At 41.7% G+C, this 24,438-nt stretch overlaps 1 protein-coding gene across 2 annotated transcripts in view; it reads right to left on the bottom strand.

Annotated features, from left to right (window-relative positions):
* The window catches only part of CAMK1D (calcium/calmodulin dependent protein kinase ID), a 187,401-nt gene that overhangs the window by 35,134 nt on the left and 127,829 nt on the right, over positions 1-24,438 (bottom strand). Inside the window, exons 4-6 of one of the 2 annotated variants that reach the window (XM_081330845.1) lie at positions 9,208-9,346; positions 2,922-3,048; positions 1,309-1,341 (exon numbers count right to left, since the gene is read on the bottom strand). In XM_081330845.1, coding sequence (XP_081186971.1) covers positions 1,309-1,341; positions 2,922-3,048; positions 9,208-9,346 — 299 coding nt within the window. The remainder of the gene's footprint in view (positions 1-1,308; positions 1,342-2,921; positions 3,049-9,207; positions 9,347-24,438) is intronic. The other variant, XM_081330846.1, reaches the window with a different exon arrangement.

Raw genomic sequence — 24,438 nt, 5'->3', positions numbered from 1 at the left:
TCAAATTGGTTTCAATCTTCTGGTGATTATTGCACGATCATCTGTAAAAGGTAAAGGTAAAGGTTCCCCCGCACATGCGTGCTAGTCGTTTCTGACTCTAGGGGCCGGTGCTCATCTCCGTTTCAAAGCCGAAGAGCCAGCGCTTGTCCGAGGATGTCTCCGTGGTCATGTGGCCGGCATGACTAGACGCCAAAGGCGCACGGAACGCTGTTACCTTCCCACCGGAGTGGTCCCTATTTTTCTACTTGCATTTTTACGTGCTTTCGAACTGCTAGGTTGGCAGAAGCTGGGACGAGTAACAGGCGCTCACTCTGTTATGCGGCTCGCGGGATTCGACCCGCCAAACTGCCGACCTTCTGATCGACAAGCTCAGCGTCCTCATCATCTGTAGGCACCAGCTATACAGTAGGGGGTGATGATTTATTATGATGTTTTATTTCCTCTGTACCTATTTGTATTTTTGTATCAGTTTTATATATTTGATATGATCAATTGACTTAATATCCTCCTGCTCCTCCTCCTTCTATTCCTTCTCTTCCTATCCCTTCTCATCCTCCTCTTCCTTCTATTCCTCCTGCTCCTCCCCCTTGCTCCTCCCCCCTCCCCTCCCCCTCCTCCTTCTGTTCCTCCTGCTCTCCTCCTCCTATTCCTTCTCCTCTTCCTATTCTTTCTCCTCCTCTTATTCCTCTTCCTTCTATTCCTCCTGCTCCTCCCTCCCCATCCTGCTCCTCTTCCTCTTCCTCCTCCTCCTCCTCCTCCTCCTCCTCCTCCTGCTCCTCTAATATTTTCCCCTCATATTCTTAATTTAGCCAGACCTTCTGGTTTGGCTTCTTTTTGGTGGCAGCGGTCTTCTCCAACTCCTAACAAGATTTAACTCTGTTTGGCCTCCAAGGTGGGTCACAGGCTGCCATGTCAGCTAACCAAAAAGACCAAGTCCATTGACCAAACTAGTATATTGTTACCAGGAGACTTATAGGAAGAGATTTCATTTTAATAGGCATCTTAAGAGTTCAGGAAGTTAAAAAAAAGAGAAAGTGTGGGGGGGAAGGGAGGATTCAGGTTTAAATAGAGGGAAAACATTTTTGTGTGTGTGAATGTAGGATGGATGGATGGATGACTACCCTGTGTGAAGACTGGGATTGTCATCCAGGCAGTTTTCAAAGGTTTCCCCAACTACCAGCCTATCCATCTCCTCAGACACGGGGGAGGGTAAAAAAAAACCCTACACCTTCGAGCTCAAAGATAGGTCGGCAACAGGCCTTTTCACAATCAATATCCTGAACGAAAGACTAAGTGTAAGTCTCAAACCCTTGTTGTATTTCATAGCTCCTGGTGCGTCCTCTGGAGATGGGAACACAAAGAGACAAACCTGGCCCTTTATAACTAATTAAAAAGTGAGATCTGATAGGGGGACTCTATAGGGTAACCCTAACTGGCTTTGCGAAAACGGCACGAATGAGGAAGCGGACCCAGCTTAAAAGGACACATTCATCCATTTTAATCAGCAACAAATTACACCTTCTCAGGACCCTGATGACGTGGCCTCTTGTGCCTTGCACGTCCCTGTCAAAACAGAGGGCAGGAACTAGAGAAAATGAAATAAAATACGATCAAGAAAGCCCACTTCAGCCTTCAGGCAATCCTCGAATTACAACAGTTTGTTGACCGACCGTTCAAAGTTCCAGCGTCACTGAAAAAAGTGACTTATGACCGTTTTTTAACACTTCACAACCGTTGCACCATCCTCCCCCACAGTCACGTGATCAGAATTCAGACGCTTGGCTACTGGCATGGATTTATGACGGTTGCAGCATCCCAGTGTGTGTGTGTGTATGTGTGTGTGTGTGTGATGTGATCTCCTTTTGCGACCTTCTGACAAAGTCAACGGGGAAGCCGGGCTCACTTTACAACCGAGTTACTAACTGACTAGCTGCAGCGCTTCACTTAGCAGCCGTGGCAAGGAAAGTTGTAAAATGGGGCAAAACTCACTTTGCAAAGGTTTCACTTACCGACGGAAATTTTGGGCTCCAATGGGGTCGTACGTCGAAGGCTTGCCTGTATTTCTACAATGTTTGCCAAGGGGGCTAGTTTGTGCTTAGTTGGGTTCCTAATTAGCATCCAGATCAGGTCCCAAATTAAGTGGGAATCCTTTTGGGGTGACCTTCTTGCTTTCTAGTTCATGGTGGAGGTGGAAACTTGTTCTCTGAAGTTGAGAGCGATGGTGTTTGGGAACATCCACAGCTTTTTTCAACCTCCCTAAAAATAACTCATGTTTCCTAACCTGCAGCTAGCTGAATGTCCTTCTCGAACATACAAACCAGGAACACCAAGGAAATAACAGAATAATTCTTTTGCACTACAGGTGTAAGACGGGAACTGTGTGATATCTAAAAATCAGGAAAAGGTTCTCAACCACCTTTGAGCCCTAAATTTCTATTGCTAAGCAAGACAGTTGTTAACGTTGAGTTTTGCCCCATTTTACGGCCTTTCTTGCCACCGTTGTTAAATGAATCAGTGCAGTTGATAAGTGAGTAACATGGCTGCTAAGTAAATCTGGCTTCTGACTTTGCTCGTCAGAAGGTGGCAAAAGTGGATCACGTGACCCCGGGACGCTGCAACCGTCATAAATGTGGGTCAGTTGCCAAGCATTTAAATGTTGATCACGTGACCATGGGGATGCTGCAACGGCCGTAAGTGTGAAAAATGGTCCTAAGTCCCTTTTTTTCTGTGCTGTGGTAACTTCGACGGTCATTAAATGAACTGTAGTAAGTCGAGGGGTACCCCTAACACATTTTATTAAAAGGCCCATGCTTTCGTGAGGTATAGTTTACCTCATGGGATGCATAGATTTATCTTTCTGAGATGGGGCTAACAGACGGCTTTTCTGTGTCTTGCATTTTTGGAAAATTGGGGGCACTTACCAACGTATCCAGGGGTACCACAGGCAGTGGACATGACATCTCCTTTCCCCTCCATTTTGGACAATCCAAAATCACTGATCATGATTTTAGAGTCTTCATCCTGGCTGTAGTATAAGAGGTTTTCAGGCTGTAGGGACAGTAAGGGGAGGGGGGAAACAACCCACAATATGAGAACAGATGACAGAAGAATACAAATTTTGAGTCAAAGGAAGTGTGTTTCTAGTTTGCATCCCATCCAGCTTTTCAGTGTAAAAAATAGGTTTAAATCTTGGCTTGCCAAGACTACAGCAATGAGTAGGAAGTCATTGGTGTACCTTAATAAGAAACAAAATGGAGTTAATGAGCTAAACACAATTAAAGGAAATGGAGCTAAAGAGGAATGCATCTTGAAGAGAGACTATCTTAGCAGTTACAACTGATTAAACTATACTTACTGAAAATAATTTTCAAATACCTTCTAAGGAGGTAAGATTGCTGCACTCTTTGCCTGGCTACAACAGGAGACCCTGAGTGTCAGGCTGAGATGGCTTCTGTATATAGGCTTCAGCAATAAAACAGCTAATTGAATTCTTCAAGTGCGGGTCTGGATGTTTATGCCTGAAATTAATCAACTTAGACTCATGGTTTGCACCTAGGTGAGACTAGATAAAGTTCAACGGCATTCATGGGAATCAGACTTCACTCTCCTGTGCCCACATAGGGATTCTAGACTGAGTCCCTGTTTGACTCCTCAGCCAGCCTCTCTCTTACACTCCTCCTCCAATAAAAAGTCAGGAAGGAAAAGGAATATTGAGGAGAAATATCAGAAGAACAGGTTGGGTCATGAGTAAGCCAGACATGAGAATGCTGAGGTGAAAGGATTATATAGATTGACTCTCAGTATTCACCTACCCTGTCAACAAAAGTGCGTATAGTCAAGGCTATGGTCTTCCCAGTTGAAATGTATGGCAGTGAAAGTTGGACCATAAAAAAGGCTGAGCGCCAAAGCATTGAGGCCTTTGAACTATGGTGCTGGAGAAGACTCCTGCGAGTCCCTTGGACTGCAAGGCGATCAAACCGGTCAGTCCTAGAGGAGATCAACCCTGACTGCTCTTTAGAAGGCAAGATCCTGAAGCTGAAACTCAAATACATTGGCCACCTAATGAGAAGGAAGGACTCACTGGAGAAGAGCCTAATGCTGGGAAAGGTGGAGGGCAAGAGAAGAAGGGGACGACAGAGAATGAGGTGGCTGGATGGAGTCACTGAAGCAGCAGGCGTGAGCTTAAATGGACTCCACAAGATGGTAGAGGACAGGAAGGCCTGGAGGAACGTTGTCCATAGGGTCGCGATGGGTCGGCCACAACTTCGCAGCTAACAACATTCACCTACAGTTTGGCTGACTAGCAAAAGTTGCAAGCGTCTAAAATACTAAAACTGGGTAATGAAAACAAGCATTTTTGTAGGAAGATGCCTACCTCTTTTGCTAATATTAGTAGAATAAGTCAAAGATTTCTATACAGTTGCCAAAGGATTATATTATGTAAGAATCTGCCAATTTCTTGATCCAGGACATATTGTCCTGGATAATACAGATGTCTTTCAAAGCTTTCCATGTCCAGAATACCTCTTGGTGGTTTGGCAGTTTCACTTCCATAAATTGGCTAAACTGCCTCAGTCCTAAATTTTATGGTCCAGATGAAAGCAGAGAATTCCTAAATTCACCCAAGATGTTCTGCTTCCAGATTGATGAATTCTACAGATCTCTAAAATGCAGGTAGTTCTTGACTTATGACTACAATTTTGAGCCCAAAATGACTGTTCTTATGTGAATTTTGCCGTTTTACTACCTTTTTTGCAGCAGTTGTTACGTGAATCACTGCAGTTGTTAAGTTAGTAACCTGGTTGTTAAGTGAATCTGGCTTCCCCCACTGACTTTACATCTCAGAAGGTCGCCAAAGGGGATCACATGACCTCAGGACACTGCAACCGTCATAAATATGAGTCAGTGGCCAAGCGTCTGAATTTTGATCATGTGACCCTGGGGAATGCTGCAATGGTCGTAAGTGTGAAAAATGGTCATAAGTCACTTTTTTCAGTGCCGTTGTAACTTTGAATGGTCACTAAATGAATTGTTGTAAGTCAAGAACTATCTGTACATGCAAATCTGGTTCCAGCATGTTGTAATTAGCTTTCAAAATATGCTCTTTTTAATTCATTAACATCTAATGAACCCTTTCTTTAATATAGGCACTTCTGGAAATTCATCTCTGTTATGGCAGTTTTCCATCAATCAATTCTCATTTGTGATCAAAGAAGAGAGGGTAATCAGATCCACTGTTACACTGGCCAGGAACTGAGCAGTTTTGCTGATTTGAGAACAATCCTCAAACATATTTGAACAAGAGAGAGAGAGAAAGAGAGAAAAAGAGAGAGAGAGAAAGAGAGAATATTTTCAGTAACTTTGGAAACAGGCTTGCCAAGATGTTTGTACAAATCCTATCATAATTTAATATGTTCCTTTTACAAACACATGTTCCAGACAGGGGATTCCAGGAAATAGAGACAAATGGACCGGATGACTTAATATCACTGTATTCCTTGGTCCAAAAATCAAGCTGACGTGAGGCAACATTTAAGGCAACATAACATCATATTACGGAAAAGGGGTGGAGCTTTGTTTAATATTCATATGAGATTAGAACATTAAAAAGATTCATATAACTGTTATTTATGTGATTGCAATTATTTTATTTGTGTCTCTGTGTGCGTGTGTTGCATTTTTGTTAGGTCTGCACCTGTCCTTGGGGAAAGGTGCTTTGCAATGCAAGGAGAGTGCTCTTGAACACATCTTTTCTTAGGGTTAAATTAAAAATGGTTTGATTTGCTGGCTATGAAATCCTCTCCTGGGCTCCCGCACTTTTTTGAAAGTTACTCCAAGCTCTGTGTACCTGTGTACCTGAGATTCAAGGTGCTGGTGATGACCTATAAAGCCCTAAATGGCATGGGTCCGGATTATCTTAGGGAGCACCTGCTGCCAGCATCAATCTCCCATCGTCCTGTGCGCTCCCACAGGGAGGGCCTCCTCAGGGTGCCGCCGGTCAGTGAGTGCCGGCGGGTGATCCCCAGGGGAAGGGCGTTCTCTGTGGGTGCGCCTGCCCTATGGAATGATCTGCCTGTGGATCTCCGGACTGCCCCTGACCTTCATTTGTTTCGCCGGGACCTAAAAAACTGGTTATTTGATTTATCTGACCTGGACTGAGGGGTTTTAAATTTTTAAATTTTGGGGCTATTAATTGTTATTTAATTTTATTTTAACTCCATTTTAACTTATATTGTTTTTTAACTTTGCCCTGTAAACCGCCCTGAGTCCTTCGGGAATAGGGCGGTATATAAAACCAATTAAATAAATAAATAAATAAATAAATAAATAAATAAATAAATAAATAAATAAATAAATAAATAAATAAATAAATAAATAAATAAATAAATAAATAAATAAATAATGCACCTGTATAGCCACAATTTTTGGACAGAGACCACCAGAAGCCGCTTCAAAAGCAACAGCATGTAAAAGATATGGCTGCTTTAAAGATATCAAAATATCACCACGCTGTGAAAAAGATGTTTAGATTTTGGAAATAGAAGAGCAGCCAACATAATTAGGCTAAAACATATCAAGAACGGTTGCTGGAATTGGGTATGTCTAGTTCAGGGGTAGGCAACCTTGGCTCTTTTATGACTCGTGGACTTCAGCTCCCAGAATTCCTGAGCCAGCCATGCTGAGGGAAAAGGGAGAGGTTTCCAAGCTGAGCCATGCTGGCTCAGGAATTCTGGGAGTTGAAGTCCACGAGTCATAAAAGAGCCAAGGTTGACCTACCCATGGTCTAGTTTAATGAAAAGAAGGACTAGAGGTGACACGATAGCAGTCTTCCAATATTTGAGGGACTGCTGCAAAGAAGACGGGCTCAACCTATTTTCCAAAACACCAGAAGGGAAGACAAGAAGCAAGCAAAGGAGAGAAGCAACCTAGAAATAAGGAGAAAATTCTTACAGTGAGGACAATTAACCAGTGGAACCGCTTGCCTCCAGAAGTTGTGGGTGCTCCAACACTGGAAGTTTTTAAGAAGAGACTAAATAGCCAATTGTCTGGAATGGTACTATAGGGTTTCCTGTTTGAGCAGGAGGTTGGACCAGAAGACCTCCAAGGTCCCTTCCAACTCTGTTATTCTGTTAAATTAGAGCCTTGGTGGAGCAGTAGGCTAATGCCTCCTTAAGTAACACCAGCTGCCTGCAATTAGTGCAGGTTCGCATCCCACCAGGCTCAAGGTTGACTCAGCCTTCCATCCTTCCGAGGTAGGTAAAATGAGGACCCAGATTGTTGGGGGCAATAAGCTGACTTTGTAATAATGCCGCTTGGGGGGGGGAAGCCCTAATAAGCAGGCATATACATAGAATGAAGGCTATTGCTAAGCACACTGAGTTGTGGTTTAGATTGTAAGCCGCCCTGAGTCTTCGGAGAAGGGCGGGATATAAATGGGATTAAAAAAATATATATGGACCTTCTCCATTGGGACGCACTGCTGTGGTTCCCCTACTTCTTATAAGTCCAATGAGAAGTGATCTATTTGAGTAGATTGTTCTCCTCTGCCCAGCTCAACCTCTCTGTGGAATTCTGATATTTATTGGAGTTATTTCCATCAATGTAAACTCCAAGTCATATATAAATTAATCCCCTTCCACAGCTCTTTTTTTAAAGGCACCTTTCATATTACTCCCTGGCATATATTGCTATGTATTGCTAATAAGATTAATTTGTTTAAAGAAGCAGTGTCAAGGAATTTCTTCCACTGAAGTGCAACAGGATCAGCAGCTTAGCCACGCGTTGACAGTTACTTGAGCCTGTTCTTCTGCATAAAGGATAATTCTTATAAGCAATTTCCTGCAAATCCTGTTGCTTCAGCAGAAGATTGACTTAGCAAAAGGTGATACTTCTAACCCTCCTGGTTTGGCTTTATATTTTTATCGGCTGACTTAGCAAAAGCAATTATTGACCAAGCTGACTGGACAAGTAATAATTTATCCGCTATTATCTTTCATCCTCAAAAAACAAAGAAATAAAAGGGAGTTTTTTTAAAAAAAGTCTTGCTTTCACACCAAGGCTCTAAACTTTTGATAACTACAGTTGCATGTAAGTTATTATAGGAGGACAAGATTTATTTATTATTTAAATTTATATACCGCCCTATTCCCGTAGGACTCAGGGCGGTTTACAGGGAAAATTAAGATGGAGGATGGACAAATTGAAAGGTTATTATGTTTTTCCTAAAAACATCATCATCATCATCATCATCAACATCATCATTTAGTCAAGACTACAAGGCTCTTTAGAGTAGCTGGCAACTGTTAGCCATACAGATGCTATTACAAATATTTATTTATTTATTTATTTATTTGATTTACGCAGAGTTCTGGAACTTTTTTCTCCTATGCTGAATGAGAATTTTGATTTCTAGTGGTTGTTTTCTAGATTGGAGAAAGCTCATGTCACATCTGTCTTGTTTGGGTGTGTGGCTTTGAGTCAGTGTTGATTACCGGCAACTGCCTGGACCAGGGGTTGGCAACCTTGGCTTTTTTATGACTCATGGACTTCAATTCCCAGAATTCCTGAGCCAGCCATGCTGAGGGAAAAGTGAGAGGTTTCCAAGCTGAGCCATGCTGGCTCAGGAATTCTGGGAGTTGAAGTCCACGAGTCATAAAAGAGCCAAGGTTGCCTACCCCTGGCCTGGGCTAATCCCCGCAAGATTTCAGAAGTGGTTTGCCATTGCTTGGTTCCTTGGGCTGAGACAGGGTGACCGGTCCAAGATCATCCAGCTGGTTCTGTGACTAAGATGGGACTAGAACTCACAATCTCCCGGTTAGCAATAAAGGAGAATAATTGTAGCTCAGGGTTGAAATGAGGGGTCCTTGGTGTACTCTGAGCTTGGTGTTTTTCTTGCAGATGTTTCATTACCCAACTAGGTAACAACATCATCAGTGCCAGAAGGGAGTGGGGTTTGTGAGGAGGAGGAGGAGGAGGGGGAGGAGGAGGAGGAGGAGGAGGAGGAGGAGGAGGAGGAGGAGGAGATGATGATGATGATCCATGGTGTCTCTGAGCTTGGTGGGGTTTTTTTGCAGATGTTTCATTACCCAATTAGCACTGATGATGTTACCTAGTTGGGTAATGAAATGTCTGCAAGCAAACAAGCAGGCTCAAGGATCACCAAGGCCCTTCTGAGATATATCCATGGTGCTATTAAATTTTAAATACCTTGAGATCTCTGTGAACAATGCCCATCTGGTGAAGATAGTAGACAGCGTCCAAGACTTGTCGTATCAGAGTACTTGCATCCTTTTCAGTATAAAATCCTTTCTCTACGATGCGGTCAAATAGCTCACCTCCAGACACTCTGGAAAACATCACCAGATACAGAAAGATTAACAGACCTCATCATTAGATGACCAATTAGAAGCGGGGGGAAACCCCCCCCCAAAGCAATCTGATTGAAAGGAATCAAATCTCTGTATCTTTCTCATTTTGAATGCATGCAATGGAATTATAACACGCAAAGGGGAAAAAAATCCGTCTTTCAGTTAAAGCCTGATCACATTTATTTCTGCGTTTGTTTCAAATAGCTTTCAAGTGGGTAAGAAGAGCAGTTCCTGGGGGCCCTGTGCTTTGTATCCCAAAGTTATTTATGTTTCTTAGAAAAGTCCAAACTGCCTGTTGCTTTTGCTAATTAGAATCTGAAATCCATGTAAAATATCAAGGTCACTTTCTTGTGTGTGTGTGTGTGTGTGTGTGTCGGGGGGAAATAACATTTTTTAAAATATTCCAATCCAATTCCAAAATGTGAAGGGCGTTTTTAATGAAATGTCTCTTCTGAACCTTACCATAATTCTTGTAACTATTGAATCGCTGGAATTCGTTCATGAATTCCTCTAAGAACACCCAGAAAAAGCGTGACAAATCTTAAAATAAATTTCAGGTAGTCAATAATCTGTTCACTTTTCTTCTCAGATACTATCATTTGACGAAAGGGAGAAAGGAATTTATCCTAAATGTGCCATTCCAGCCTTCCAGAGTTAACATGTCCTTTAGCTTGAGCAGTATTGCCAAAGACTTTTTTTTTCATGTTGTATGCAATGCCCACCTATAACACAGGATAAAACAGAATGCAAGCTGCATGTGATCGACAATTATGAAATGACCATTTGCATGATGGTTTCCCTTAATTCCTTACAGGGAAGCGAGTCTTGCAAAATGTTAGCAGGCTCTTTCGTTTACAGTAGATTAAATTTTGAAGGTCTTCTGCTTCTTCTGAATTTGTAGACAGCGTGTGCATTTATCAGATACTTTATTAAAATTCCTAATCAACAACCTGAACCAACAAATTTACTTTGTTAGCATTATCTTAGCCTTGCATTATTGTGTTAAACACTTCTTTGTGGTTGCATTCTCTAAGAGGATTTATTTATCAGTTATAACTATAATTCTAATAGCATTTTCTTTCCTGCACCCTTTAAACTTTCCCAGGTATGGAGACTATAATAATCCATGGAATGCTGGCTGGGCAATTCCGGGAGTTGAAGTGCAGACATCTTAAAGTTGCCATGTCTGAGAAACACTGGCATAAAACAATTGTATACATGATTATAACTAATAGATACAGTTATAGAAGGCATTGATCTGTATAGTGGAGAAAAATGAGTGATATCTTTACTCGATTCACCACAGATCCTTCAGCAATGGGATTTTATGAATCAGAATGAAATAACCTCCACATGCTTAAATATCTAAGGAGATTTCCAGTCATCCAGGTCATCGTTATCGCAAAGTGCTTTTACAAAAGGCAACTGGACTTTTTTTTCCAAACAGCACAGTTGCCTTCTGAAAAAGCCCCTTTTGAGTTTCCATATACCTAGTAATATCCACGTTATGCTAAATTTGGTCTTACCACCAAATCTAGCATAAGGTGGTATGGAAACAGATCATTGTCCTGTTGCATGACTGAATGTTGGTCAAGCTTGGTTGGTTGTATAAACAGAGACATAAAATCAAAATCACATGAAGTATATTAGTAACACATTACAAAACCTTAGGACAGGGGTGTCAAACTCAATTTCATTGAGGGCCGCATCAGCATTGCGGTTGCCCTCAGGGGGCCGGGTGGGTGTGGCCAGGGTGGGCGTGACCTACTGGGTGGGCATGGCTAGAGTGCGTATGGCCTACTGGGTGGGCGTGGCCAGCTCTACATTGTTCACATCAAGGGTGCCTATGGGGGCCTGGGCAGGAGTGGGACAGATCTGAGGGTCTCTGGCAGAAGGAGGGTCTCTAGGCCAGGGCCAAGGCAGTGGGGGCCGTTCCCTCACTGTTTCCAGGATGGCTTCGCGGGCCACATGAAACCACTTCACGGGCCGGATCCGGCCCCTGGGCCTTGTGTTTGACATGTCTGCCTTAGGAAGACCACACCTGGAATACCGAATCCAGTTTTGGTCACCACATTACAAAAAAGATGTTGAGGCTTTGGAAAAAGTGCAGAGAAGAGCAACTAGGATGATTAATGGCCTGGAGACTGAAAGATATGAAGAGCGGTTGCAGGAATTGGGTAAGGCCAGGCTAGAGAAAAGAAGGACTAGGGGTGACATGATAGCAGGTCTTCCAGTATTTGAGGGGCTGCCACAAAGAAGAGGAGCCAGAAGAGGGGATCAACTTATTTTCCAAAGCACCAGAAGGTAGGACAAGAAACAATGGATGGAAACTAATCAAGGAGAGAAGCAACCTGGAATTAAGGAGAAACCTCCTGACAGTGAGAACAATTAATTAGAGGAATGACTTGCCCTCAGAAGTTGTGGATGCTCCATCACTGGAGGTTTTAAAGAAGAGATTGGATAGCCATGTGTTGTAAATGGTATAGGATCTCCTGCTTGAGCAGGGGGCTGGACTAGAAGGCCTCCAAGGTCCCTTCCTGCTCTATTCTGATTGTACAGCTGTAGCTGTTGGACAAATGGCCTCACATTTGACTAGAGTATTTTGGTATATAGAGGTGTTCATGGTCAATTCAATAAATATTGTGAGCAGTTACTCCTTAGTGGCCAAGGTTGCCAAAGGGACCATAACATGCAGAAGTCCTGTTACTCAATTGGCATAACATGCATCACATCCCACTTGTCTATCAGAAATAACTGTACAAAGGGTTTAAACCAGGGGTAGGCAACCTTGGCTCTTTTATGACTTGTGGACTTTAACTCCCAGAATTCCTGAGCCAGCCATACTGAGGGGAAAGGGAGAGGTTTCCAAGCTGAGCCATACTGGCTCAGGAATTCTGGGAGTTGAAGTCCACGAGTAATGAGGGGGCCATAGTTCCCCCATGCTGCCTCAGGAATTCTGGGAGTTGAAGTCTACGAGTCATAAAAGAGCCAAGGTTGTCTACCCATGGTTTACCCAAATAACATACTAAGGATTTATACAAGTGTCTCCCAGACACTAAAGGGAGCAAGGGACCTTATTCCCCTTGTGAAGCTATAAAACTGCTAGGTGAAGAAATTTAACAGCCCAAACAGATTACCTAATGCTCCCCTTATTTGAAAAAAAGAAATGATATTAAACATCCATTGTTTGTTGCATAAATGTTCTGCAAACTATGTGGCTTGGCATATGAAAATAACATGCTGAAACTTGCTATTAAAAAAATAATCATTATAGGATAATAATACATTACCAGGAACCCCTATACAAGACAGTTTGCTTTTCACTGTATAGACAAGAGCAAATTCCTATGGCAAACTAAAGGAGTCAACATGGCGGTTAGTCAAAATTTAAGCCAGAAGAGTGTCAGAAGGAAAATAAATCTTAGTTAAAAATTCTCAGTAGATGGTCTGTTGATGTTTAACTGCCAAATGTTTTGGAAGGAACAAGATGAAAATTAGCTTCCTTTTGCACGACAGATAATATATTGTTGAAGTTTGGAGAAGTTTAGATTTAAACCTGAAAGAGCAAGGGCTCCATTGAGTGCTGAGTCACTAAATAAACTCCGGATCCAACTGTTTGTGGGAATGCAAGATTATGTTGGGTGCCTTCTACAAAGAACGAACTCTTCTGGTTGTCCAATGCCTGGATTTTAATCATATGGCCATGGGGAAGGCTTTGATGGCCATGAATGCAAGAACCAATTGTAAGTCCCTTTTTTCAGCACCGTTGTAACTTTGAACGGTCATTTAATGAAGAGTCATAAGTTCAGGTCTACCTGTAATAGCAGCATCTTGAAAAGCCTGACTGTAGGAGAAGGAGTGGGGGAACCTGGGGTGCTGGTGGAATTAAAAGAGGCATCAGCCTAGAGTCTCTACGTCGCCACAAGTGAACTAAATCCAACCCTCCTTGAATTCTGATGACTCTTGTCTAATCCTAGCAAGTGCTGATCGCTAATTGAGAAGACTCCTGTGCCTACAGTACGTTCTTTAGCAATAAATTAGTTTAGCTTCTCTTTTGGACCTGGTCTTTCACGCCTGACACTGACTGAGCTTCTTTTTTAAGAAGAGACTGGACAATCATTTGTCTAGGTCTAGGGTCCCGTACTTGAGCAGAGGGCTGGACTTGAAGACCTCCAAGGTGTCTTCCAACTTTGTTATTCTGCCATTCTGTTTTTCCCACTTATAACCAAGAGATGTAAGATAAGGTAACCTTGAGTTTCTTTCTCACGCTTTCCTGTTTTCCCGGGGTAAGCTCTTATTTTAGTAACAACGTCTGCCTATCTTCTTCACCTCCACCTCTCTGTCTCTGAACAGCTTCTATTTTGCCACCTCTTCGCTCTTTTCCTTACTCTTTCCATGTAGAAAAGTGCACAGTTGCACGACCCTTCCAATTTCTTCTCACCTAGGCTGCATCTTTCGAAGATCCTGATTTTTGGCTGCTGTGTCTAATGAAGCATCTGTTCTCTCTATACCTGCTGTGTTCCTCACCTCCTGTTCACACATTACCTGGCCCCCTCCTCCGCTCATTCTTGACTCAGATGAACAGATTTGGCTTAGCACCTGCCACAACATTGACTGGGCCAGATTTAGAAAGATCCCAAGAAATATAGAATTCAGTAGTCTGTTTTTCCCCCTTCTCTAAAATGATGGAAACTTACAATCTCCTGTATGATATTTTGTTTTATTCAAAGAAAGTTAAAATACGAAACACCAAAATATTTCTTCTTCTTCTTCTTCTTCTTCTTCTTCTTCTTCTTCTTCTTCTTCTTCTTCTTCTTCTTCTTCTTCTTCTTCTTCTTCTTCTTCTTCTTCTTTCTTCTTCTCCTTCTCCTTCTCCTTCTTCTTCTTCTTCTTCTTCTTCTTCTTCTTCTTCTATATCCGTTATTGGACGTTGATGATCGTGTTGGCAATCCTGTTTTTATCAGCAGCCGCATGAAAAAGTACTGCTGAGTTTTGTCCAAACCAGTCCCTTAGATTTTGAAGCCATGATGTTCTTCTTCTGCCTGGACCTTGTTTGCCTTCAATCCCTGGAGGACTAAATGGACTACCGTATTTTTCTGTCTGTAAGACGCACCCTTGTATAAGACGCTCTGGCATGTGAGTTTCTCCGTGCCGATCAGCTGTTTGGCTGGTAAATCCAGAAGTTCGGCTGGCCGACGATCTTGCCCCCTCCCCACTCCCGTTAGTGGCAAGCCCATAGGGGCTTGACACCTGCACCAGGTGGCATTGCAACCCACACAGGCATGCCTTGGGCTGAGGAGGTTACCATTATTTTTCCGTGTATAAGACGCTGCTCTTGTATAAGACGCACCTGATTTTTTGAACAGGGTGTTTGCATGGGAAAATACAGGTACAGTATGCCATATTTTTCTGGGTGTCACATCACGTGTCCAAAATATTCTAACTTTCATTTTTTAAATTGTTTTGATGATTTCCCTTGGCTTTCCCAGGTGGCTTATGACCTCCTCATTTCTGATCTTTTTTTTAAAAAAAAGACAAAAGAATAAAAAAGCATAACAAAGAAGCTTTTAAAAAGTGTATTTAAAAAAAAGAAATGAAAAAAAGACTAACACATATACAAATATTGTCCTGCCTAGCTAAATGCGGACTAATATAATACAGCAGAATAACAGTTGGAAGGGACCTTGGAGGTCTTCTAGTCCAACTCCTTGTTCAGGCAGGAAACCCTATACCATTTCAGACAAATGGTTGTCCAATCTCTTCTTAAAAACTTCCAGTGTTGGAGCATTCACCACTTCTGGAGGCAGGTTGTTCCACTGGTTAATTGTTCTAACCATCAGGAAGTTTCTCCTTAGTTCTAGGTTGCTTCTCTCTTTGGTTAGTTTCCATCTGTTGCTTCTTGTCCTGCCTTCAGGTGGTTTGGAGAATAGGTTGACCCCTTCTTCTTGGTGGCAGCCCCTCAAATATTGGAAGACTGCTATCATGTCCACCCTAGTCCTTCTCTTCATTAAACTAGACATACCCAATTCCAGCAAAAATACAGCAGTATTAGTTTCCAGCGCCTTGCGAAACAGACCAAAAGAATTTTAAGAATTTTAAACTGTTTTAAATTGTTAGCCCGTCCTCTCTGTATATACTTCCAATCACAATTCTTGCGGCTTCATTTTCTCTGTGACACGGTTAAAAAAGAACAAAAAGCAGCTACGCTTCCTATCCATACTATAAATATTGGCCTTGGGTCATTTTTCCCTGGTTGATACAACAATATGGCACAATTCATTTATGTCCATAAACTACCATGAGACAAAGGGGGTTTTTTGTAGTAAAATGGTGGAAAGCTGGCCAACACATATTTCCCTCCTCCTTTGCCCTCTGTCCAAAAGAGACGGGATAACAAAGCTGCTTCTGTAGTCTGCCAAGGGAAAAAGATTCACTGCATTTTCAAATTCAAAGCCATTTCAAAAACTACTTTTAGGGCACGTGAGAACAAACTGGCGCTCAGAAACCATCATAATAGTTACGCAAAGCTCTTTTACTATGTAAAGGAGGGCCCTGCTCTACGCACTGGCTGTACAATTTCCAAACTAAACTGGAGCAAAGGCATTTATTCATTGTAACCGAGTTAACGTTTTAAAAACTTTTTGGAACAAAAATAAAAGCGAATACAATCCTCGGTTGTATAAACACAGGCATAGGATCCAAAGCTTTAGTAAGGTCACACCTGGCATACTGCATTCAGTATTTTGGTTCACCATGTTACCAAAAAAAAAAAAGATGTCGAGACTTTGGAAAAAAGTGCAGAGAAAGCAACTTAGTCGATTAAAGGCCTGGAGACTAAAACACACAAAGAACGGTTGCAGGATTTGAGTTTGGCTAGTCTAGAGAAAAGGACTAGGGGGGACATGATAGCAACATTCCAGTATTTGAGGGGCTGCCACAAAGAAGGGGGGGATCGATCTATACTCCAAAGCACCAGAGGGCAGGACAAGAAACAACAGATGGAAACTAATCAAGGAGAGAAGCTACCTAGAATGAAGGAGAAACTTCCTGACATTGAGGACAATTAACCAGCGGAACAACCTGCCTTCAGAAGCTGTGAATGCTCCAACACTGGAAGTTTTTAAGAAGAGACTGGACAGTCACCTACGGTCTTCTAGACAACATAGAAGCCTAGAAGCATTTAAAGACCATGATTAAAATGGCTGTCTACTTCTGCCCTCATCTTTATGCTGTCCTAGTTGGTAGGACCCAATTAATCCACGTTCTGCTGTTGCTTCAAAATAAAGGATTAATTAGTTTTAAGTGTTGGTGGGCTGCTTTCTCTATTACTCCCCTTGGAGCATTAAACGTGTCATCCATCCAGTTTTTATGGGCCAGCAAAAGCTTAGTCGAGGGCTGAAAAGTCTAGAGAAAATGTAAGAAGTGTTTCCATTTATTGCACTGGTTTTTCAATGCTCAGTTCAGAGTTCATTTCAAAACAGTTAGGAAGACAGAAATTACCCACTGTTGATTTACATGCAATATATATATATATTTCAAATGATTTAAGGTTCCATTCAAACATGTTTTGAGAAGTTTATCTTAGAAATATTTGCATGATTACAACGCCTAAGCACCTGTTTTTCATGCTTAGTGTCCCCATTTAACTAATTTCTTTTTTGTTTCGTTTTGCTAAAATGCAACTTGACGGTTTATGAGGCTCTTTTTTCTTATGTGCTAATACAGGAAGTCCTTGACTTACAACAACTCATTTAGTGACTGTTTGAAGTTACAACGACACTGTCAAAAATGACTTATGACCGTTTTCCACACATATGACCGTCGCAGCGTCCCCGTGGCTAGGTGATCAAAATTCAGTCAGCTTGGCAACTGACTCATATTTATGAGGGTTGCTGTGTCCCGGGGTCAGGTGATCCCCTTTTGCGAACTTCTGAGAAGCAAAGTCAATGGGGGATCCAGTTTCACTTAAAAACATGTGACTCACTTAGGAACTGTGGCAAGAAAGGTCGTAAAATAGGGCAAAACTCACTTAACAACATAAATTTGGGGGCTCAACTGTGGTCTTAAGACGGGAACTACCTGTATCAAGTTATAGGATGAACACGTCCATTGTTCTCGATTTACAACCATTTGTTTAGTGACTGTTCAAAATTACGATGGAACTGGAAAAAGAGACTTGTAAGTCAAGGACTGGTTGTATAGAGATTGAAGCTCATGGTGTGCTGGCTGTTTGCAAATGTCCCCTGGTTCCTCAGAAAATATTGCAATTTAATAAAGTTAGAGGAGATTCTTTATGAAGCCACGAATCATAATCATAATCATAAAGTTGGAAGGGACCTTGGAGGTCATCTAGTCCAATCCCCTGCTCAGGCAGGAAACCCTATGCCATTTCAGACAAATGGCTGTCCAGTATCTTCTGAAAAACTTCCAATGTTGGACCATTCACCGCTTCTGAAGGCAGGTTGTTCCACTGGTTAATTGTTCTAACTGTCAGGAAGTTTCCCCTTAGTTCTAGGTTGCTTCTCTCCTTAATTAGTTTCCATCCGTTGCTTCTCGTCCTGCCTTCAGGTGCTTTGGAGAATAGCTTGACTCCCTCTTCTTTGGGGCAGCCCCTGAGATATTGGAACACTACTATCATGTCACCCCTCATCCTTCTCTTCATTAAAGTAGACATACCCAATTCCAGCAACGGTTCCTGATATGTTTTAGCCTCCAGTCCCCTGATCATCTTTGTTGTTCTTCTCTGTACTCTTTCCAGAGTCTCCACATCTTTTTTACATCCCCCTTCCATTTATATGGGATTTATTTCTTTGATGTAGCGCTGCATCCCAAGCTGTAAAAACCCTATTAATTAATTAGACAGATTTAACAAATACATTTCAGTTGATCAATGATAGGCCTCTTTGTTTCAGCTCTCATACAAAAACTCTCCTGATTAAAAAAAATAGAGAGACATGTCCATTACTGTGGAGAAAAAGAACTCAGGCAATGGCATCAGATATACTGATTGCATGTGAGCGAAAAAATGATCTAAAGTCACTATATAAGTACAGGTAGAAGGATCATTTTTTCACTCACATGCAATCAGTATATCTGATGCCATTGCCTTAGAACATTTCATTTACTGACCGTTCAAAGTTATAATGGCACTGGAAAAAAGGGACATGACCGTTTTTCACACTTACAACCCTTGCCGCATTCCCCACGGTCACGTGATCGAAACTCAGATGCAACTGATTCATCTTTATGACCGTTGCTGGGTCCCACAGTCACACCATCCCCTTTTGTGAACTTCCGACCAGTGAGGGAAGCCTGATTTACTGAACAACCGTTTTACTAACTTATCAACTGCGGAGAATTCTTGGTGGAGCAGTGGGCTAATGCCTCCTTAAGTAACACCAGCTGCCTGCAATTAGTGCAGGTTCGCATCCTACCAGGCTCAAGGTTGACTCAGCCTTCCATCCTTCCAGGTAGGTAAAATGAGGACCCAGATTGTTGGGGGCAATTAAGCTGACTTTGTAATAATGCCGCTTGGGGGGGGGGGCGCAAAAGCCCTAATAAGCAGGCATATACATAGAATGAAGGCTATTGCTAAGCACGTTGATTTGTGCTTCTTAGATTGTAAGCCACCCTGAGTCTTCAGAGAAGGGCGGGATATAAATGGGATAAAAAAAACAAAACACAAATGTGGCGAGAAAAGTCGTAAAATGGGGCAAAACTCAATTAACAAACGTCTCACTTAGCAACATCAATTTTGGGGCTGGACTGTGGTGGCAAGGCGAGGACTTCCTGTATCAAGTTATAGCATGGAACACGTCCATTGTTCTCGACTTACAACCATTTGTTTAGTGACTGTTCAAAATTAGGATGGAACTGGGAAAAGGGAACGATGGCTGGTCCTCGCACTTACGACCGTTGCTGCATTCCCTATGGTCACATGTTCACAATAAAGGTGCTTGGCTACCAACACGTATTTATCATGGCTGCAGCATCCCAGGGTAATTTGCAAGCCTTCCAGCTGGCAAAGTCCGTAGGGCAAGCTAGATTTGCTTTAACATAAACATGGGGGGGGGGGGAAAGTTGCAAAATTGAGCGAGATTCTACTTAACAGCCACCTTGCTTAGCGATGGAAATTCTGACCCCAATTGTGGTCGTAAGCCGAGGACTACCTGTACTATGAGAATATTTACTGATGCCAATAGTGGCTCGTACGAATGGATTCCTGCGGAGATTGTACCCTGAGGTACAAATGCTTGCAAATGTGTGACTTTGCAGGCAACCTCCACAAATGCTTCGAAAATAATTAACAAAATGTCCCATGCTCCTACATGATACACCTACAAATACTCAAAAGCCCCATTTGTTTAAAACATTTGCTCCAATCTCTTTAACAAATCTAAAATATCAAGGAGCCATTTGCTGGCTTGATTGCCTTTCATGAAAATCTGGCTGTTGTTTTTTTTATTTATTTGTTCATTTGTTTTTTTCTTCTTCTCAGCATTGCATTACGGACTGTAATGGATAAAATACTGCAAAGATGCTTGCTACCTTGGAATGAATTATGTACTGTTTAATGGCATGGAAAAATAGATTTACGGATTTAGCGCTTGTGAGGTAAGGCATTATATATGAAAACAACAGATTTTGTGGTCGGCTCTTGATTAAGTACAGAAAGACCACTATCCAAAAATTGTTATAAGTCATTTGAAACCTGTATCATCCACACTATTAGTACAGGTAGTCCTTGACTTACCACCAAATCGAGCCGAAAATTTCTGTTGTTAAGTGAGATGTTTGTTAAGTGAATTTTGCTCCGTTTAACGACCTAGATTAATAACACCATTGTTAAATGAATCTGGATGCCCCCTTGACTTTGCTTGTCAGAAGGTCGCAAAAGGGGATCACCGGGACACTGCGACCATCATAAATATGAGTCAGTGGCCAAACATCTGAATTCTGATCACGTGACCCTGGGGATGCTGCAACAGGACGTCAGTGTGAAAAACGGTCATAATTTTGCAATGATGCCGTAACTTTGAATGGTCACTAAATGAATCGTCTTAAGTCGAGGACTAACTGTCCTGCAAAGGTACTTCCTGCCTTGGAAGGAATTATGTATTGTTTAATGGCACAAAAGAAATTATAGTTAGGACTCATGACATATAGCCTTACTGTATATAAAAAGAACAGATGTTGTGGTCAGCCCTTAATTAAACACAGAAAGACCAATATCCAAAATTGTTATGATAAGGCAAGTAGATTGTAATCTGTACATATTATCCACCCCATTAGTAAATTTTATTACAATCCAGTCTTTGATGTGGAGGTCAGTAATTGTAGGAGCTACTTCTCACATAGTAAAAAAAATAATAATAAAAAATCACAGCTTGAATATGAGTTCTGCCCCTTATCTTTTTTTTCATATATAATTTCATTTTAAAATGTTTCAATCAAAGAGAAAGCTAAAAGTAGAAAAATGGAACAGGAGGAAAAATAGAAAAGAAAGAAAAAAAATGATACAAAGAAATAACTACTGACATTTAGAGCAAGTAGAAAGTTTCTCGACATAACTCTCTTCTTTCTGTAATCTACCCCGTCTAATAATCAAAACGAAAAATCATAATTTTGTTTGTTCCATGTAAAAAGCCCATAAGCGGTTTCCAATCAGCCATAAACATAGATAATGGTCTTTTCCCTGGTCAAAAAGGTTAATTTAGCCATCTTTGAATCAGAATAGGACCTTGGAGGTCTTCTAGTCCAACCCCCCCCTGTTCAAGAAGGAGACTCTATCCAGGGATAGGCAACCTTGGCTCTTTTATGACTCGTGGACTTCAACTCCCAGAATTTCTGAGCTCAGGAATTCTGGGAGTTGAAGTCCACGAGTCATAAAAGAGCCAAGGTTGCCTACCCCTGCTCTATACCATTCCAGATAAATGGCTGTCCAGTCTCTTCCTAAAAGCTTCCAGTGATAGAACACCCAGAACGTCTGGTGGCAGGCTGTTCCACTGGTTAATTGTCCTCAACAAGTCCCATCATCTTTACCAACCATTCCTCCATTGTGGGTATAATATGAGTGTTTCTATCCTTGTTCATACTATAAAAAATTAATATTGGAGTGTACAGTGCATATGCAAATAATATTAATTTACACTAAAGAGGGGTCAAGATCCATTCCCTTGAAGATGCTATTGGAGAATGTCATTTTAGGATAAGAAAATAAAATGTATCCCCCAAAGCTGAAGATATCAAAGAAGAATGCATGTAAATATAAAGCTATTATACTTGTTGCTATTACTACCAAATGTTTTTTCTGCTCCGATTTTTTTTTGTCTTTCACTTACAGTTGCTTTGAAAACAAACATTCTTTTTTAGTTCTGTGAAATGTCCCTTAGGAGGAGCTATGAGTCTATTGTTGTCTCCTGAGTTTACTCTTAAAGATCAGCAAAAGTTCTGTTCAGCTCTTAAAAGAAAACGGCTTTAAAGGGCGGGGGGGGGGAGAAGAAAAAGGGTGGGGGTGGGTGGGCTTTTAATTGTTTCGAATTTCAATATTAATGAGACTCTTATTGTAATGTATTGGGCCTTTTACTTGAACAGTTTTCACCTGTCTTTGAATACTGCTTGAGATTGCTTAATCAGGGTGTCTGTGTAACAGACTGGCTGCCCAGACATGCAGTCTCCAGGACGATCACTGGTTGGCTTTGGGGCGGGAATAGGTACCTTCAAACCTATTGGCTGCCGCCTAGTGGCCAACCGTATAAGTAGCTGCGCAGAAGCCTCTCTTCTCAGTTCTGTTCCTGTTCTACAATAAAGCAATGTTCCTGTCTGAACCCTCTCTCTCTCGCCTCCTGCTTCTCAAGAATCCACTACACAACACTTATGATGATCAGATATCTGGAAGCACAGGTGAATATGAAAAGCATATGACAGGTTGGTTATCTAGATCAATGTTTCTCTACGATGGGAACTTCAGACATGTGGACTTCAACTCCCAGAATCCCCCAGTCAGCAGGCTGAGCAATTGAGATTGTGACCGTAGCAATAGAGAATTTCCTGACGGTTAAAACAATTAATCAGTGGAACAGCTTGCCTCCAGAAGTTGTGGGTGCTCCACCACGGGGAGGTTTTAAAGAAGAGTCTGGACAGTCACTTGTCCGGAATGGTATAGTCTCCTGTTTGAACAGGGGGTTGGACTAAAAGACCACCAAGGTCTCTTCCAATTGTATTATTATATGTTCTATGTCCGGGGTCTTCAAACTTGGCCCTTTTATGACTCGTGGACTTGAACTCCCAGAATTCCTCAGCCAGCATGCCTGGCTGAGGAATTCTGGGAGTTGAAGTCCACGAGTCATAAAAGGGCCAAGTTTGAAGACCCCTGTTCTATATTCTACTTATTAGGAAAGTTCTGAGAAAATGCCAGTTGGAGCTGTTCTGTTCATTCCCTTTAACATTTATCTTTAACATCCTATTTGAGTAGAACAAAATCCATTAACAATTGCTAGGAAGAGATGGTTATGGTACAAAAAAAGGAGAGAAATTGGATTTATTGAAGACATTTTCTAATAGAAATCTTGCATTTTTGAGTCTTATATCCTCCCAGGGGGAGAGATGAAAAGGAAGAAAATTGTTCCCTTTTTTCCTATAAAAGCCTAAAGCTCCCAATCAGAGAAAAGCAAACCAGAGAAGATAAAGTCAACCCCATAAAGAAAACTCTAATCGTTTTCACCAAAGCAATTTTATTCCTTTCCAGGGGCATGACGTTCCTAGCATTTTCAGCATCTACCTGTGGAAGAATTAATCAAGTTTTTCCATGATCTCCAAATTTTTTCTTAGAGCCTGAACTCTTCTGTAGATAACATGGAATTAATAGAGACTGAAATACAGAAATTGTTCAACACAGAAAAGAAAATCTCTGCTTCTTATTAAGAAGCCTCCGAAACCAATTTCCTTTGGTCTAATATCAATCAAAGTGGAACAGTAAAGACTGTTACATAGACATTATTGGGTTCACTGCTTTTAGGAAACTGGCCAGCTACCACCTTATGCCTGCTGAGGCTTCGCTGCTATGCGGTGACCAACTGACACGAATTGTGGGGAGGCGGAACGAAGGAGAGAACGCTTGGGCAAATGAAAGTAAGTGCTGTATCTCCTCGAGACTCTGCCTCAAGGTCACCTGGCTGAAAGAAGGTGGGGAACTGCATACCAAACTGTCCTTGGACTGACCGTTATTAAAACATCTTACCTGAACCTAATTGTTTATTCTGGGGTGGACAATGAAAGACAGTTAAGGGAGGGAAAAAGTAGAACGTATGGATTTTGGTGCATGTCAAAGTTCTGACTGACGAACTCTTCAAAGAACTCTGAGGCATTGTTTACCTTAAAAGTCTTCAATAGAGCAGTATAACATCGGCAATACTTTAATAAAGCCGAAATCTGGATTCTCCTCCCCTGAGCACAATAATATTAAGGAATAGTTCCCTCCTTTACTTAACCGTCATAAATCACATTCTCCAATTAGGTATGTTTTCCCTCCTTAGCTTAACCCACCCGCCTCTTGTTACATACAACCTTGAAAATGCTTTGCTACTATGTTGTTATGTCTAACTAATCGCCCGTGCATATTCTTCCTTCCCCCTCCCATCTTCATCTAACTTTAACTCTAAAAGTGATATGCAAGTAGAAATGTAAAATAGCTGCTTCTTCACCTTTTGTCAAAGCAAGAACATTTGATGTTAGCAGCATTGACAGCACGATTCTCGGTTCTGGCTTTGCAATACTGCAATACACATGATTCTAATAAAACTATACCTCCCTCAAAAAATGGAGCCAAGGATTCTTTCTAACAAGAGCAGGGGTGTCAAACTTCCGGCCCATGGGCTGGATGCATCATCCGGAAGCCACACCCACCCCATTGCCAGCAATGGCAAAACTGTCTCGATACGTTGCGCGACGTCGCGTGACATCACGAGTTTGACATGTCTGATCTAGAGGTTTAAGTTGTGGCAGATCTGACACAACCTCAGAAACTGTCACATCCTACGTGCGGCCTCTGGGATCAGCTAGCTTTCGATGA

This window comes from Vipera berus, assembly GCF_964194415.1.
Source record: "Vipera berus genome assembly, chromosome: 6".
Taxonomy (NCBI): domain Eukaryota; kingdom Metazoa; phylum Chordata; class Lepidosauria; order Squamata; family Viperidae; genus Vipera; species Vipera berus.
The sequence above is the reverse complement of the archived record's forward strand: the minus strand, read 5'-3'. Positions and strand labels throughout refer to the sequence as shown.